Raw genomic sequence first — 19,790 nt, 5'->3', positions numbered from 1 at the left:
TAATGGAGAGGAACACTCCCATTTTAATTCATGCCTTCTATCCTTCATATTACCTCCTAAGTAACCATCCATCTGTCACATGCGTTCTCTACATTAAGACCCCTCAACAACAGAGTTATTTTCTTACATTCTGCTTCCCTCTGGATTATCATTGTTTTGTTAATGTTGCCAAATGTTTGCCCCCCCCCTCCACAAAACCACACTGATCCATATCTTTTAATTTTGGCAACAGGTGTACCATTCTTTCAGACACTACACACTCTCTATAATCATGGTTTAAAATCGAAATGGGTCTATATGACGCTGGGTCTAATGGGTCATTGCTTTCTTTGGGTAACACAACCACTACAACTGTCTTCTAAGATGCCAGTGTTTCCCCTCCTTTTAAAATAATATGAAAAAATCTTTCAGATCTTTATGATTTTATTTCCTCCTATCTTCTAAACTTTCACATAAATATCATCTGCTCCTACAGACATCCCTGTAGAACAATTATACATTGCTATTTTTATCTAATTTCCTCCTATCTCAACTATTGCTTGTAGAGTCTTGTCTTCTAATCTTGACATAATTAAATATTCAATAAATATTTCCATTTGAGCTCTTTCTTGGTTTTCACATTCCTCTGCTTTGTACAAATTTTCATAAAATATCCTTAATTACTAATACCTTAATAGGATCTCTGGTTGTTTTTCTTGTCATTGGCTCTCTAAGTTCGGTGGCAAACCATTCTAATTTCTGTTGCCTAAGCTGCTGTGCTAAATGTTTTTGTGCTCTGGATTTATCAAAAAATAGTTTGCTTAGCAGCAATCTTTCTAAACTCATACAGTGGATACAAAAAAAGTGTACACACCCCTGTTAAAATGCCAGGTTTTTGTGATCTAAAAATATGAGACCACAATAAATCATTTCAAAACGTTTCCCACCTTTAATATGATCTACAACTTGTACAATTCAATTGAAAAAGAAACAAATCTGTTGGGGGAAAAATATAAAAATAAAAAACGTACATTAAGCTGGTTGCATAAGTGTGCACACCCTTAAAACTAATACGTTGTTGAAGCACCTTTTGATTTTAATTACAACATCCAGTCTTCTTGGGTAGGAGTCTATCTACATACTATCTGAGTACTCCCGTATTTTCCCTTTAGCACTCTTCAGTTACTCCTCCTCTTGTTCTGTGAAATTATCCTTATTCTACAATATTTTAAAAGTTGTCAGTCCCACTAAATAATTCCCATTACCTCTTAACCATATTGTTCACTTTTATTTCTACCCTATTTTTAATCTCCATTTTCATTTTGCACTACACTCACTAACTATTCCTGAATAAATTTATATCTTCTCTAATAACTCTCAAATAATTTCCACTACCCATTCCTTAAATCCCTCACTTTTTAACAGGTGGGAAAGCATCAATGTCTCCTTATTCCTTAATTACCCTGCATTTTTATCTTAGTTTTTATCTGTGCATGTTCTGAAATAGTTACTGGATGCATGTCAAAAGCTTTCAGCTAAATGCAGATTGTCCTGTGAAATATATTTTTTATTCAGTCTTGCCCACTTATTGTACCTTGGGAAATAAAATATAAATTCTATCAGAGTGCCTACTACTGAATTTATGTCTTCCATACCAAATAATTTCCATAAATTTCCTCAGAAATCTACCCTCTTTTGTTATAATTTCCCATATAGGTCCCTCTGATAAATCCTCACTATTGCAAATCAAGTTCCAGTTCCTACCTATAAGTAATATTCCCTGCTGACAGCCAATTATTTTTCCCAAACTTTTCTTAAGCTCCATAGCAGCAGTTTCAGGTAGAATATAAATACATGCCAGAATAATCCTCATCACTTGCCAGTAGCCCCTTACTACCACAAATATAGCATTATTGCCTTTTTTCATTTTCTATTATTGGATGCCTTCTTGATTCTTACTTTTAGTGTGCAATACTTTATTTGCCCAACTAATTATCCCTTTTTAATGGCACTTGTTCTACACCTAACTTAAACTCTACCAGTGCAGGTTTTTCACTTATGATTCTCCTATCCCTTTCTCTATGACTATGCTTGGATATCAATCCCTAATAGGAAAGGCAGTTTCTGGTCTACAATCCAAATGCTTTCTTGGCCTTATACCACTCTATTACCTTTCCCTCTTTAGTTATTTGCTCCCAGTATCTTGGTTTCTTTGTCAGTTTTCTCCAGTAAATTCCAGACCTCCTTGTCTATTTTATGCATCTCTACTAGCAGTAACATTTATCCATTCTCCTTGTTGGCTTAGTTCTTAGAATACTTTCTGCTACTTTATGAATATAATATTCTATAGGTTTATTATTCTCCTTAAGGATCCGCATCAAAAAATTCATCCCTCTCTCTTTACTTCTTGAACTTCCCCCTTGCTTCATCATCCCTTTCCATTTTGAATTATAACCTTTTGCTTGTGTAACACATATGAGCCACAACTGTGTAGCTCTAGCATACTCTTCAAACAGGCAATCCTAAACAAACTTTATTCTATTTGAAGGATCAACTTACTCCACTTGACTCTAGCCATCCCCTTCCAGTTAAATTCCTTCAACTCTTACTGTCCACAACTTCTATGGTTAATAAAAACATTCCTGACCTGTAAATAAAACAAACATTTTCACTGCTTGTCTCTTACTATCCATACCTATAAACAAGAGTTTCCAGTTTCTGTATTATCTTTTGTTGAGTCTCTTCCTGTATACATCCTTAGCTGCCATAACAGAAGCCTTTTTAATCCATACAAGTAAACACTTCATTTTATTTTATCCTCATAAATATGTGTCTTTCTGAACTAATTTGTGTGTGGTTACATCATTTAGGATTACAGCCTTTAATTTATCTTCATTAATTTTATATCCACAAAAGACTTGAAACAGTCAAAAATGTTCCACAACACAGATGTCCTTTTCTGGATTTATCATCAGGTACAATATAATATCACCTGCAAATAAAGCCAACTTTTCGTGATTATGATACTAAATATGTCCTTGAATTTGTATTTCCCTTATTTTCTTTGCCAATGGCTGTAAATATGAAGCAAATAAATGGGCAGGAGGACACCACTGCCTGGTTCCTTAAATTCTTGCCTCTGTTCCTACATATATCCTCCTAATTAACCTATCATTGCCTCAGGGAATGCAAATGTTTTCCACTGCCTTATTCATAAAATCCCAGTTTACACTGCTGAATGCCATCTCTGTTTCAAGTCCCACTAATAGTGTAATTTTTTTACATTCTGCTTCCCTCTGTATCATTATCGTTCTATTAATGTCAAATGTTTGCCTCTCCTCCACAAAACCACACTGATCCACATCTGCCAATATTGGCTAGTACAGACTAACACTTTATAACCATGGTTTAAAATTGAAATGGGTCTATATGAAGCTGGGGCTCACAGGTCTTTACCATCTTTAGGCAATACAGCCACCACATTTTTCTTCCAAGATGATGGTGCTTCCCCCTCCTTTTAAAATACTGTTAAAATCTCCCAGGTCGTTATCTATTTCTTCCCTCATAACTTCCAAAGGAATACCATCTGCTTCTGGAGACTTTCCTGCAAACTGATCACACAACCATTTTTATCTCATCCCCTGGTATCTTAATATTTTATCTGTTGAACCTCATCTAGCTCTAACCTTGGCATAATTAAGTCTTCCATAAACATTTCCATCTGTGCCCTTTCTTGACTTCCGCATTTCTTTGTTTTATAAAAATGTTTATAACATTTCAGAAATATCTCGAAATCCTCTACAGGATCTCTGCTTATTTGTCTTGTTATAGGTTTCCTTAGTTTGGCAACAATCCTTTCTACTTTCCTTGTCAGTCATTGTGCTAAATATTTTTGTGCTCTGGAATTAATAGTTACCTTTCAAAACTCGTGTAATTATCCAAACACTTCCTTATTTTGTCCATAGTAGTCTGAATTTTTGCCTCTCTACATACATGTCTGACACTTCTAAAGAAAAGAAAAACAACACACTGTATAAACATGTAAATGTATGTATATAAAAAGTGATGATAGACCCCAGAGGGGGCCCATGGGAGACAAAAACTTAATACAGGATGCTTTTCTGGCAATTAACCCTAGATGCAGACAATCTCCAAGGTTTAAACAACAATATATCTATAGCCACTGTACTCAAATTGAATGCATGCATACATGCTTATGCTTCTTACAAAATTACAGATACACAACCTGTCCAATGTTTTTTTTTTTTTTCATCGTGTTAAAACTGGTTTGATGTACTTTGATTCCGGTTCCTTTACTTAATTTTGGACTTTTGCATATATTCGATGGAAGTGATTTTGATTTGTAAATAAGAACTTTAACACTGGAAGTTTAGAACATTGCTAATTTTTGAATACTTCCTTATTTGTGTCATTTTAAAACTAATTAAAAACACTTTTAAATCACTGTTATTTGTAACTTTCATTTTTATTGGTTCACATAATTCCTATTATGCATCTTACTTTTTAATTGGAGTTGGTGATGATACAAGTTGGTGTGGACATGTGCTGTGGACATGTGCTACAGGCATTTACTACTCTAGGGGAATGAATGGTGTTATTTCTGATGAAGTCCAAGCTCTGTGCAGACAAAAGCACTTGACTATTAAACTGTCTTTTTTTTTAAACAAGAAACATCTTTATTAAATTATCATGTATGACATATGCAATCTGACATTTACATAAATGAAAATAAACCATACAGACACAATCTCAGTTGCAAAATTACAAACCATGCCAACACAAATGTAGCTGCAAATATACATCATTTAGAACATATCCAGTCATTGTCAGTCATTCATTACATAGTCTATTCAATTCCAGCCTTCTTTTAAACCTTATTCCTCCTCTGCATTTTCTGATACCACACTTCCCATTTTTTCCTACATAATTTGCTCTTACCATTTTCTAACGATCCCAGTTCCAGTTGTTTTATCTCCGTCACTATCTTTGCTACTTATAGTAAATTTGGTTTAGACTGATTTCCATTTTCGAATAATTGCTTTTTCGGCAACTATAATAATTACACTCTGCAAGGCCTTACTATGTTTAGGCAATTCCAATTCAGTATTATATCTCAAAAAAATCATTTTCTTAGTTGCACCAAATCCTCCCCTGGCAAACTCTGCCAACTCATTACACTCCCAGTAAACATATTCCCAGGTACCTCTTTCTTTTCCCATCCCACCTACAACATTTGCGGTCTACCTGAAAAATTATTTGGAATCTACTTGGGGTATGAACATACCTATGTAAACACTTCCAAGCACAGATCCTAAATCTTTTAGACTTTGTTGCACATTTGGGAGACATGCATATATCCCCAATTGTTTCTTTGTCAACTGCTTATCCAATCTCTTCCCAATCCTTTCTGACCTCCTCAGATTGAGTCTTATAGTCATCATGCAATATTTTATATGCTCTAATTATTCCTTTCTTAACAGCAACTTCTTTTGTAGATTCAACTAAAAACTCTACCAGTGCTGGTCTTTCATTTAGGACCCCCCAATTTCTTTCTCTATGCCTTTATACTCTGATATCAATCCTTGATAGGGAATTCAGTCTCTAACCTGCAGTCCAAATAAGTTCTTGGCGTCTTCCCAGTCTACTACCTTTCCCTCTCTAGTTAATTGCTCCCAATACCTGGGTTCCTTTTTCCAGTTTTCTCCAATAAATTCCAGACCCCTCTTGCCTATTGTCTGTATCCCTAACTGCAATCATCCCTACCAGCAGAATCTGCTTCCAACATTCCCGTGTTGGCTTAGTTCCTAGAATACTTTCTGCTACTTAATGAATATAATATTCTGCATGACTACTGTTATTCTCTTTAAAGATCTGCAGCCAAAATCCCAGTCTCTCCTTGTTTCTTGAGCTTCCCCAGTTTCATTCTCTCTTTCCACTCTGAATTATAGTTTTCTGCTTGAGCTATGGATTGCAGCCTTAGCTGTGTTGCTCTGAAATATGCCTTCAAATCAGGTAATCCCAATCTTCCCTTTTCTACTGGAAGAATAAGCTTATCCCACTTGACTCTTGCCGTCTTCCTCTCCCAGACAAAATCTTTCAGCTCTTTATTAATCGCTACCCACAACTTCTCCTCTGGTTGATAAAAATATGCCTGACCTGTATAAAACACTAAACAGACTAAAACATTTTAACTGCTTGTATCTTGCTATCGATATCCATATAACAGAGCCTCCATTTTCTCATTTTTTTATATAGTCTTTTGTTCAGTCTCTTCCCAGATATCCTTAGCTGCCACACCAGAATCATTTTTAATCCATATTGCTAAATACATTCATTTTATCATGTCTGTAAGTACAGACATTGCTGAACAAATTTTTATGTAGGTACATGATTTATCACTTTTGCCTTTGTTTTAGCTTCATTAATTTTGTATCCTGAAAAGATACAAAAGTCTCAATACACTCCATAGCACTGTAATGTTCCTTTCTGGTTTTGTCAGGTATAAAATAATGTTATCTGCAAATACAGCCAGTTTCCCTTGACAACCATACCAATTATATCCCTGAATTTTTGAGTCCCTTATTTTTCTTGCCAGTGTTCTAAATATAATGCAAACAAAGGGGAGAGAGGACACCCCTGCATGGTTCCTCTACTCATGCAGAGATCACAGAGGACCCCACCCACTTAAATATTTGCCTCTGATCCCTCATATATCTTCCTAATCAACCTTATAATTTTATCAGGGAATGCAAATGCTTCCATTGCTCTGCACAAAGTCCCAGCTTATTCTGCCAAATGCTTTCTCTGCATCAAGACCCACCAACAATAGCAGTAGTTTCTTACATTCCATTTCCCTTCCAATCATCACTGTTCTGCTAATGCTGTTAAACGTTTGCCTCCCCTCAACAAAACCACACTGATCCATATCTATAAATTTTGGCATCACATTTGCCATGCTTTAAGCCATTATAGAGAAACACTTTATAACCACGGTTTAGTACTGAAATGGGCCTGTAGGAAGCTAGATCTGATGGATCTTCACCCTCTTTTAGGTATTACAGCTACCACCGCTTTATTCCAGGATGTTAGTACTTTTCCTCCTCTTAAAATACTGTTAAATAAAACCATCCAGATCTTTATTTTTTTTCCTTTCCTGGCATCCAAGCTTTCACGTGAATACTATCTGTTTCTGGGGACTTTCCTGCAGATTGGTTGTACATCACCATTTTTATCTCATCTCCTCGTATCCTGTTAGTAACTGAGCCTCCTCTACCTATAACCTTGGCATATTTAATTCTTCCATAAACATTACCATTTGTATCTTTTACTTCCACATTTCTCTGCTTTAAATAGACTTTCACAGAATTTCTGAAATATTTCTACTACTTCTACAGGATCCCTTACCTTACTAGTTATAGGCTCCCTAAGCTTGGTGACGGCCCCTTCTACTTTCTGTTGTCGGAGTTGTCATGCTAAAAGTTTTTGCACTCTAGAGTTATCAAAAAACAGTTGCTTAACAGCAATCTTTCTAAACTCATGCAGATCATCAAGGTAATCCCTTATTTTGTTTAGCATTCTGCTGTTGCTCCTCCTCTTGTTCTGTGACATTCCTTCCATTTTGCAATACTTTAACATTTGTCAGTCCCTCTAAATAATTCTTGTTACTTCTTAACCATATCTCCCCTTTCTTTTATTTCCACCTTATTTTTAAACTCCACTTTAATTTTATCCCACTCCCCAGCTATATTTTCAGAAGAAATTTATATCTACTCTAAAAGCTCATGAATAATTTCCATTTCCACTACTCATTCCTTAAATTTCTCCTTTTCAACACATAGGTGGGAAAGCACCAGTGTTTGATTTTAATTTCATTACTCTGTTTTTATTTACTATTGGCACATGATCTGAAACAGTTACTGGGTGCATATCAAGACCTTCAATTAAATATACATGTTCTTCTGAAATGAAAATTCTCTCTAGTCTAGCTCAGTTTTTATATCTTGGGGAATATGTAAATTCACTCCAAACTTCTAGTATTGAATTCACATTTTCCATGCCAAATACTTTCATAAATTTATTTAATATCTACCCTCCTTTGTTATATTTTCCCTTCAGGGCCCCTCTAGACACACCTTTATTATTGCAAATCAAATTCCAGTCCCCACCTACAAGTAATATTACTTACTGAAAGCTGATTATTTCTCTCAGAATTTTCTTAAGATCCATTATAGCAGTTTTAATGGAATATAAAAACATGCCAGTGTAATCCCCTTCACCCTTGCCAGTAGCCCCCTGGCACTACAAATCTGCCATTACTGTCTTTTATACTCTTCTATTACTACTGGAGCTCCTCTTGCAATACAAGTCCTCCTCGCTTCCTTTTCGCCTCCACTGAATAACCATCCTGAAAACCTTTGTCAAATTCACATGTTCAGTTCTTTCCAAGTGCGTCTCCAGTAATATAGTTATTTGCACTCTACATTTTTAATACAGTTCACTACTCTTTCTTTTTTGTATTTATCTGTGAGACCATTAACATTAACATTAGCATCAAGATCTAAGGATGTAATGGTGCCCTTAAACCTTTATCTGTGAGACCATTAACATTAATTAACATTAGCATCAAGATCTAAGGATGTAACGGTGCCCCTCTACTCTTCCCTCATCAGACCCATTATTGAGTACAATGCACCAATTGGTATGTACCTGGCTAGGCATCTCCAGCAGCTGGAGAGACCACAGAGGTACCTCACTACAAGGATTACTGGCCTCAAACAGTTGCCCTATGCAGCACGATTGAAAAAACTAAAGCTTTTCTCTGTTGCATACAGCCTTCTCAGAGGCAATCTCTGTCTAACATACAGAGCCATGTCCAACCCAGAACTGTTGAACATGCTTCATCTTAGCAAAACCAAATCCACTCAAGCTACACGCTCTAGGGATATAAACCTCAGCACAACAATGAATAGAGCATGCTGGAGGGATAGATTCCCTTCGCAAAGACTTCCTTTGCTATGGAACAAGGTCCCGATCTACATAAGACAGAGCCCCTCACTATCACTTTTCAAGAGGAACCTTGACGAGTGGATGGGTAACAAAGTTCACACCAGGGATCATACCAACAGCTCTACTAGATAGGGGCCAAGGGTACTAGCTGCTAGATCAAGGGCCTAGGGAACTAACCAAGGGGGCGGTAAATACCGCACAACGTGGCTGGGCTAATATATGCCTTCGGGCAGATAGCCCAGTACCTACCTATGAACCTAAAGACATTACAAAAAGCATCATACTCTTGAAAGATTATTCCCACCTTTTACATAGAACAGCTTTTTCATTAAATGTCTAGTTTCAGCTGTTGCGATACATCCATGTACTGTCTAGCAGGTTAATCTTTTATACAGTTGGTTTCTTGTCGCCATTTGAGCCTATGTCACATCTTACAAAACTTTTTGTTTTACTGAAAATCCTCAAACAAAAATACACACAACAAATACCCTCCTAAATCCTATTAATTTAACAACATATACAACTATGTACATCTTCAAATACTGAAGTTTTACCCTCCTACTAGGAGGGAATGTTCCAAACTGACAGCCACACACACAGACTCAAGCTAACCTAAAATAAATGTTAACAATGCTAAGACACATAGTATAGCCTGTGGTTCTTTTAAGTGCTGTCTGGTTTTGTCTTACCTTTATAACTTTCTCAGTTGGGAAACACTAATTCCTTAAGATGACATTTTCTCTAAGCCCCATCTCTTTCCCAGATTGTCTGCTAGAGACATGAGAACCAGACACAAAACTGTTTTCTAGAAAAAAAAAGCCTTATAATATTCAATATTCTTTTTCATTTACCTGCTTTCTCTTAAAATGTGTTACTAGATTAAGACATTGGCCTTAACCCAGTCTTTCCCCTATGCAAGAATGAGAAAAAGCACACTAATTTTTCTTTTGTCATGCTCTTTTAACCAGATATTTTTTAGATTGTAGTGCCTACATTTCTTAAACCTGAGCAAAAATAAAGAGACTACACAGGATAAAACAAACAAAAACAGGAGCACCTATTTAAACTAGTAGCACCATTACACTTAAAAATAACTGAAAAAAATTTACTTTATACCATACAAAGAAAATCATGCACTATTTAAATATTGTAAAAAAAATTGATTTACTTACAGTTAACTTTCTCCCTCCTCTTCCCCTCTTCTGAGCATTTTCCCCAAACATGGTCACAAAGTAGGGGATATGCTTTAGAGCCCCCTACACATTTGACAAAGTCCAAAAAGTCCATTATTTCCAGATTTTCTTGTTCTGTCATGCTTCACCAATACAATTATTGTTTTGTAATCCCATGTCATTTTCCAAGTTACTGATTTTATTCTCCAAACATGAGTCCCCTACAAGTTTAACAAAGTCCAAGAAAGTCAAATATTTCCAGATTTTCTTGTTTTATTCCTGTTCATCTCCTCCCAAACCCGGTCTTTGCTTCATTTCCAACATACTCTTGATTCTTCTAGTCAACTCTTGTGCTTTTTTCCATCTCTCCATGGTCTTTACCAGAGGAACAAGAAGCAGAATCACCTTCCATTTCACAGCTTACTTTTTGTTGGACAATCTTTTGTATTTCTTCCGTGGCATGTACTTCATCAAAAATGATTTTGTTCCTCTAGGGAAAAAAATATTTTGAAGATACCTGGGTACAACAGTTCAGTGTATGAGCAGTCATTCTCAACAAACACTCTGCTGTCTCCCACTTTTAGTATTTTTGTCCTTCTGCCACAGTTTTGTCAGAATCAACTCCTTCTGTTGGTAGGATTGCATCTTTACTATTAAAGGTCTAGGTTTTCTCATAGCCAGGTTTGGAGCATACACATGTGCCCTTTCAATTAGCAATTCTTGTTGTGGAATACCAGTCCAGTTGCTTATTTGTGCTTTCAAAAAATTAAACAGTCTGTTCCTTCCAGCTTTTTGGGTAAGGCAGAAAATGTTAGGTCTTCCCTATGTGCTCTGTCCTCTAATTTAATATTTTTGAAACCTCTCTTCTTGTGCAGTCTCATATTCAGCCTTTTTCTTCATTTTGACCTAGAGTTTTGCAGTTTTTTCACCTTATCTGAATATCTGTTTAAAGCTTCTTCCATGTTTCCAGCCTTTTGTTTGAGCTGATATACTCCCCATCAATGTTTCATTTATTTTAGTCAAGTCTTTGTGCAGTTGCCTTACACTTTCCTCCAGGTTGATGGAAGTTATGACTGGTGCTTGCACTGCCTTTTGCTGAACAGCTACAGTACATTTCACGTCAGTCATGCCCTTCTTTTTATGTAGGACGTACTGTCAGAGAATTACACAAACGTGTGTATGAACACAAATATGCTGTTGAAACAGGTGACTTAAAGAATGTATTAGTGAAGCATTATGCTTTGAGTAAATGTAATGTTAAGTTTATTGTTCTGCAAGAAATTTACAACTATGACAGAAGGTTTGATGCAGAGAGTGAATTAAGCTGGAAAGAATATATGTGCAAGTGAGGCTTAATGCCGATTTTCCACCCGGCTTAAATAGAGATGAGTTCACTGCTTATTTAAAAAGAAAGGGCTTGAAGCATCGTTTAAAGAATATATGATGCATTGATTGTTTTTTTTATTTAATTATCAGCTTGTTAGAATGCACTTCAAATTTTCACTTCTTTGTATCATTACTCAATCTGAAGAAGTCACTACAGGTGATGAAAGTGCTTACTGTTTAATGATTTATTAAAGTTTTTGGGTGTTCTTGGCCGTCTTATTAGTTTTTATTTTTGTTAAGTTCGGCTATTGTTGTTTTGCTGTACATTTCATAGTCTGTTTTTTTTTAAACTCCTTTTGTAGCTGATTTTCATTCAGGTCCTCTGTAGTTCTTTTTTTCTGGCATCCAGGCAGTGCACTTACTAGCTAGTTACTGATATTTACCCAGAAAACTAGGTCCACTGGCTTTCTCTGCTAACTTTCTGTTTTCACACTGGCAGAGCTAGAATTAAGCTGTTACTCAACATGCAGCCATCTAGGACATCCTATTAAATTGTTTTACATCATTTTACCGAGTGGTTTTCCTTATCAGCTGGTAGGAGTCTTCTCACAGCGTAGTCTTTTAATTTGGTTTGTTCTTCTGCATTTGTTCACTCAAACTGTTTTCAGTACTCCCCTGTATGGCATACCGGTCAACCAGTGGAATGTCCCATGTTTAGAAGCAGTCTGGATAGAAGATGCTAGAATACCATGAGATTTATGCTGCAACTTCAAGCAGCTAACCAAGAAATTTGAATCTTGCTAGATACTTACAGCCACCACACGCATACACAGGCTGGCAGCCCATTTGCAAATATGTACTCCTCCCCTCTGAATAAGGTATAAGCATGCATTTTTTACTTGTCCAGTTACCACATTACTATAAATCTGCCTGATCTTTTGGACAGACAGAGAGACTGGGTTTCAGGAGGGCCATGAGATCCTCAAGATTCAGAAACATTGCCAGAGTCTCAAGACAGCCCACATTACATCTCATGTGGAACCAACTAGCTTTGGATTACAGAGATTAGAAAGTAATCTCTATGCCTAATGTAATACTGTGCAGCAAAAAGTAAACAATAGGAAAACCTAGCCGGAGGGGAGGGAAAGCCTTACCTTAAGACGCACTACACTAAGAAAATGCAGCAAGTATAGGAAAGACCAAAAAGCTGCAAGATAACAACATGACTTTACAGTCACCATCAGTGATTAGTCTACTCCAAAACCTGCATACACAAACAAGCCAGAAGAAATGTGAACAGTCTCTCTCGAGTGGTTGCTGGTAACGTCAATATATGGTGGGACTGAAAGGAGCAAGTGAATGGGTGTAGCCAACTGGATTAGGAGGGGCTACACTGAAGGGTCATATTTGAGGATGTTTGCAGTTCTAAACATTGCAAAGTAAAGAAAACTGGACAATAAATAAAAATAGCTGCCAAGCAAACCATCACACAATCAAAAATATAAATATTCTTACACAAAGCCTTTACTGGATTAGTGTTGTATCTGAAGAAGTTTATTGGGAAAATATGAACTCAAGTTCAAATTAAGAGAAAGTTTACTTTTAAATGCTTTAATTCAAACCCTGCATGTGAAGGAATGGGGCCCACTGCAGGAACTCTGGGGACATTTAAGAAGCATCTGGTGTGTGCAAAGGCTCTGGGACTCTTGCTTTCTGCTGTGTTTAATGCTTCTGCTTGGGACTTCTGAATGAGCCTTCTGACAAATCCTTTGCTTTGTTCACTCCAGTGCTACTAAATGCATGAGCACTGCTGAAGATGTCAAGGTTCTCTTGTGAAGCCAGTGAAGAATGACAGGAGCAGTCAATTCTGTGCTCCTGTACCACAGACATAAAATTCAACATGTACGGTATTCCAGACTCATTTCATGATTACCTGTACATCTAGAAGGTTTCTGCATCAGAAATGCAGAATCAAATTCAGTAACTTACCAATGACAATTTAAGAAGAGACCAAACTGCATGAGTTGGCTAGAAATAACTTTAAATTCTGGGGATGCATGCTTTCCTTAGTCCTTGCACAGGCTGTGCGTGTTCTGAGCAGAGGATATAAAGTATTGCTCAGAGTTCTACCATTGAACAGGATCCTTTTAAATGAGGTCTCTTACTTTCTGGTACACTGAAGACTGCACATATTCCAGAACAGGTTAATGTTGCCCTCAACACAGCAGGCCAGTGTTTCAGAATACTTTTTTTTACTTAGGAAGCACAGAAGTGAAAGTGATGTCACCATTTAATTCAATACATCCGAGTGATGCCTCCAGGTGCATCTGCAGTTAACTCCTACTGACGCCTGTGGGTGTCAAATACTGCTTGCCCATATTTGCATCAATAATTCCAAAACCATGCTATGTACAAGTTTTTTTAAATATTTCATCTTAAAGCTTACACAATAGCAAACTCAACAGTATTAACATTTGACCTCTGTCTCATGCGGGTAAACCGATATTAAATGTTTTTATTATATTAATTTATATAGATATAATTTTCACATTTTCTAAATATCTCAAAAACCAAGTAACACAGAGCTCCTTAGCCTCATATGAAATCGCTCAGCTAGATGAATGAAATACTGCTGACAGTGTGTGTAACTTGAGAGGTTGCTGAGATATTGTACGCAGTTTACAAAATATTGTAAATGTTAACTAACAGTCACTGTGTTTACTGTGACATACAAAATTCAGTTTAAGAGCTAGAACCGAAAGAATACTACCACTACAAACTAGTTTGTGCTGAAGAGTTTGTCATTTATACTTCTTTCATAATCCCTATGGTTCCAGAGATATGAACATTTGTTTGAAATATGAAGACAATTTGATTCAGTCAAAAGGCTTAGGCTCTGCCCATTGGAAGTTAGAGTGCAAACTTTCTGAGCTCCACTGGAGTAAACGAGTTAAAAAAGCAGAACAAATTCTTCTGTGACAATTTTACTTCTAGCTCACTGACTTGAGTGGTACAAATGATAGATATTTGCTATTACCACCTGCAGCATACGAATCCTACACTTAATGCTACAGAAAAGTGATAGTAACTATCAAAGGAGTGCAGTGCGACTTACCAGTGTTCGAAAATAAATGATCATTAAGTCATTTCTGCCCCACCAGCTCTTTCACATACACCACCACCCACTGCCTTTCTGATCTTTCTTACTCTTAAAACGGATTAAAATGGAAATACTTCTTCTGCCCTCTTGGCACTGACAGGTCACATTAATGTAGCTGAAGTAACAGAGACATAAAATAACTCCCCCCACCGCCAACACTAACAAAAAAAAACTGGATAGCCCAGCCAAGGGTATGGGCAGCAGTTAGGTGGACAAAAAATGGCACAATAAGGTCTGCAAATTAAAATATAGCAGCTTTACGAAATATGTTAACATTTATACATAATGTTTGTATTATGAATCTTGAAAACATTATTTTATGCAGGCATTTTTGGGTGAAGTGTTTTTTTTTTTTTTTTTTTTTTAAAGATGTTAGAACTCTACTCCAGGGGAAAGCACATCTTGTTGTAATCTAATTACACATGCGACTACAACTAGTGTGACTATTTTTGCCAAGGCATGGATCAGAACTACACCACATACTGCAAATGAGGCTGGTCCTCCTCTCAAAGTAGTCAGTCCTGCAATTATGCAAATATCTTGGACTCGGCCCACATCAATGAGGAGATGTAGGACTAAGGCCACCCTGGTGGCACTTCCAACCTCTGTTGATAATCTATTTATTACTTAGCCCACCCTAACTTGAGACTGTGTTAAATCAAGGTATGTTCTAAACTTAAATGCTACTGTTGCAAAATATAATCCAAGCCAATACACTGGTGGATATAGCAGTTTTTAAGCGTGCTGTTTAAAAAGAGAATAATGAATGTGTTACCTTAACAACATGTCTGATAGAACCAATCACAGCAGACTTGACAGGTGAAACATCGGATTTCTCAGCAGCACTGACTTCAGGACCAGCCTTATTTTCTTCATGGCTTTCTCCATGGATATCATCGCCCCACATGTTCACCAACTCGACTTCTCCTTCTTCCAATGGAATTGACTGACCTTCAAAATTGGGCTTTTCATAAATAATCCAGCTATTAAAAAAAGAATATAACACCAGTCATTACATGAAAACAATGTGCAATTCATGCAAGCATTTGCTGTCTTAACATTCCAAAAACTAAAGGACCATTCTATACTTCCAGTGCTTTTCCCTCCAAGCCTCCACTGAAATTGGGCTATGCTCAGTTCGACAACCTGGTTAAAAATATAAATAAATGTGTTAAATAAAGTTGTGAAGACTGTGATTTAGTTTTCCACTTACTCTATGATAATTCAAAGGATTTTGATTTATATGTTATGTATTCATCTTAACCAAATTACATATATCAAGATATATTTGCAGTCATTGACTGCGGTGGTTGTGCTGCGGTAGCGTTGTCGCCTCACAGTTAGACGTTGCCCGTTCGATTCTCAGTCAGAGCGTCTTCTGTGTGGCGACATGCGTGAACGGGCGTTCTTTCGTTGAAGGTTGTGCGTTAGGCCTGGCAAGCCAGCACGTAAAACTCTACTGCCAATCATTAGCGGACCGGAGTTCCGTTGTGGCGACCCCTAACCGGGAAAAGCCGAAAGACAAACAAACATTGCGTACAGCACAAAATCTTTTAAGTATCACCACTTTACATTCAATATCAATGGCTATGACAAAGTTCAGATTAAACATACAGGACCCTATACTGTGTTCTTAAAATACAATACTTTAACACACCTAAACAATTTCCTTAACCCTACAAAAATAAGTCACACTAAACAGCAAATGACCAAGAAGAATGAAACTAAAAAAAAAAAAAAATTAAAATTATAGAAACCAATTTCAATACTACCCCAAATAAAAATGTAGCTCCTAAACGGAAGTAAACATTTTAACACTATAATAATTAAGCCACACATTTCACTGCTAATACAACATTTAAAAATTAAAAAAGGCAATCACATAACCTAGTCCCTATAGAAAAGCACATAATATGGTCATCAGAACAGTTCTAAAACCTGAAACAAATCCAAACAAAATGAGGAAAGAAATGTTTCCAAATGGAAAAAGCATGTTAATAACTGAGAAACAAGAGATCCCACGTTGCGTCTCAATGAAGGGCATATTCCCCAGTCTATCTCTGCTTAGTGTTATCAATCTGATGACAAAGTATTTTTTTCTCAAGTGGAGTTAGTGTAAATAAAAGTGAAAGATAAATTAATAAAGACTAGTTAAACTGTGGAAAGAATACGGTTTAGAATTCAGTTGTGTATAACTGTGACTTGGTAAACATCCTTTTGGCATGGCAGGGCAGGAAAATAGATGAATTTTATGAAACTGCTTATGCAGTAGTGGTAGTGATGGTATCGCTGCAGGTTACAGTTTGAATTATTAAAAAGAAACATTAAATTGTCCCATTTTATGACCAAAATGGATATGGCATATCTAAAAGTGGATCTCAAACAGAAGCCATTTTGCTGCTGCAACAACAATGTGCAGAAAGGATTAGTTGTTAAAAACTGGATGACAAGGCAAGGAGAAATAATCTGTGTATGACTGGACTCCTGAATGATGGCTGGAAGTAGTGTACAATTTATCCGAGGGGTAGGATGATGGAAAGATGGTCTGGTTGTCCATGTAACAGTATTAATTTTGAAATATGCAACAAAGTCTCGAAGATTTAGGACCTTTACCTGGAAGTGTTTACATAGGTATTTTAAAACCCCAAGTAGACTCCAAAGAATTTTTCCTCAGCTGGATAGCAAATGTTGGAGGTGTGATGGGCTATAGAAAGAGGTAGCTGGGAATTTTTGAAAGCGTGATGAGCTGGCAGACTTTTGGGATTCCCTGTGGAGATGCCGAGTGAGCAGACTGGACTGACTGGGGAGATTATTTTCTTTGAGTTATGCTACAGAATCGGAATTGCCTAGCCATAGTAAAGCCTTGCTGAGTCTAATTATGGTGGCTGCCAAAAATTACTAGAAAATGGAAATGAAATTCTAGACCAACTTTACTAGAAGTAGTGACTATAGTAAGAGAGAAAACAACTGGAACTGGGATCTTTAGAAAAGGGAAGGATAGGAAAAAATGGAAATTGTGGGAACAATATATGCAGAGCAAGAATGAAATTTAAGAGGCAGAATTTGAATGAGCCATATAATGCTCAACTGACAATGACTAGATGGTTTTATAAGTGATGTATAATGTTTACAACTACAGTTGTTTCAATAGTGTCTGTGATGTAAACTGTTTTCAACTAAAGTGATATAATTTTGTAGGTTTTTCATTTATACAAATGTAAGATTGCCTTTGTCATGTGTGTAAATTTAATAAATATGTTTGGAAAAAAGCAGTACTAATTTGGAGAACGCCTGCAGAATACCATTATCCACACTGGACCGTCTGGCTGGAGGACTAGGAAACATTTTGGTGAAATGTCAGTCCTGGTTTGTCAATGAACAAATTTTGTCATACAAAAGTGCATTTCAGACAATGATTGTTTTGATCTAATAGGTAGAAAGTGGCAAAATTCAATGAGATCATGCATGCAAACTAAGATAAAAGTTGACAGATCCAACTATTCTTAAGGTTTTTCCCTCCTATGGATGTGAAGAGTTTTGCTGATGCTGGCTTTGTAATGGACAGACAGCCAACCTCAGTATTTTAAACTAACAGAAAAATAATGAGCGAAAAGACTTGCAGGAAGGGGGATGTTTATAAATAGTTTATATCTCATGACTCCAAGACACATACAAAAATGTAAATAAATATGTCAAATGCTAAAACAGTATGGAATAACTAAGAAAATGCTTAAAAATGAAAAACTAGTCAGAATACACAAAAATTGATGCAAAACACATTAAAAATCGAATTACACTAATGCTGTAAAGGATATATGGAAAAACACCGAACTTATCACCACAAACCAAAAAAATAAATAAATAGCAAACCAATACTACTACAATTACACAACAAAACAATCAATGAACAACCATAAAAGCAATGAATTGCAATCACAATAAACATACACAATGAAAATCTCAAACTATGGTAAATCACAAATAGCCAAAATTAAACCACTTCCAAATTCCAAATATCACACAGATCAGAAAACCTACACCACCACAAAACACAGACCCATATTTTCATATGCCATACACTAATCTTCAAAGAAAAAGACACTATTCTGCATAAAAGGAAGATACAGTCCATTCACACTACACTGTTGGCAAAGACCCACTAAAATGTATATAACATTCCATCTACAACAAGCAATACATTATCTCAACTGAAATACTAAAACACAGAACGCAATAACCAGAAAATACTTTTTGCTTCCTGTAAAGATAGCACATACATACAGTGATCCAAATTTGATTATAAAACATATTAATACAAAAAAAAATTAAACCAAAATGCAAGACAAACATTAATGTCAAGCTTTACCCTCACACAGTCCACTTATATACACACTAACTTGGCTGTCACATAACAGTGACACAAAAATTAGATGCTTCTTTGAAAAGTTACGGTCAGCAAAACAAGTCTACTACAGCACACACCAAAAGAATACTAACTTGATAAATGCAACAAAACTGTTAAACTGCAAAATAAAGGTACAATATGTTACAATAAGATTATCAAATATAAAATTAATGCAGAATACTCAAAATTTACTTTAGGGGAAAAAACCTGTTCTATGCAGCTATGCTGAAGGCAGCAAAATTAATCTGGGCCTAACAAAACCCGCTATCACTACACCCATTCCATTCACAAAACCACTACTGCAACTGTACACTTACACAAAAAGACCAAAACTGCACTCCTATTGACATTAATGGAAAACAAGAAAGAAATGGAATGCATGGGAGTATGAGTGAAATAAATTAAACTCTTCATTCTGTGAGGCACAGCAGCTCTGTTTGGGATCCATCCGTTCATCATGAAATTCATTCCCAAAACACAGAGCAAATATTTCTGTTACTATACCCAGGATGGACTACACACACACACACATATATATATATATATATAAAAATATACATACACATTTTCTATATATATTATATATATGTATATATACACACATCACGCAATATACATCCCTTACTCAATTGATATGTATGCAAGCATAAGCTTTTTTTGTAAAAGAAAGTTGGGCAAACTTTTTTGGTGAAAAAGAAACTTCAATTTTCTTAAGATAGAC

General features: G+C 36.2%; 1 protein-coding gene across 2 annotated transcripts in view; it reads right to left on the bottom strand.

The window, feature by feature from the left end:
- LOC122796436 overlaps positions 1-19,790 on the bottom strand; it is a 2,401,740-nt gene that overhangs the window by 597,107 nt on the left and 1,784,843 nt on the right. For both annotated transcript variants that reach the window (XM_044064916.1, XM_044064908.1), the window contains exon 7: positions 15,440-15,647. In XM_044064916.1, coding sequence (XP_043920851.1) covers positions 15,440-15,647 — 208 coding nt within the window. The remainder of the gene's footprint in view (positions 1-15,439; positions 15,648-19,790) is intronic.

Source organism: Protopterus annectens, chromosome 1.part0 (genome assembly GCF_019279795.1).
Source record: "Protopterus annectens isolate FY-2018-M chromosome 1.part0, PAN1.0, whole genome shotgun sequence".
NCBI classification, from domain to species: Eukaryota; Metazoa; Chordata; order Ceratodontiformes; family Protopteridae; genus Protopterus; species Protopterus annectens.
Note: the sequence above shows the minus strand (reverse complement) of the source record. Positions and strands in the feature narration are given on the sequence as shown.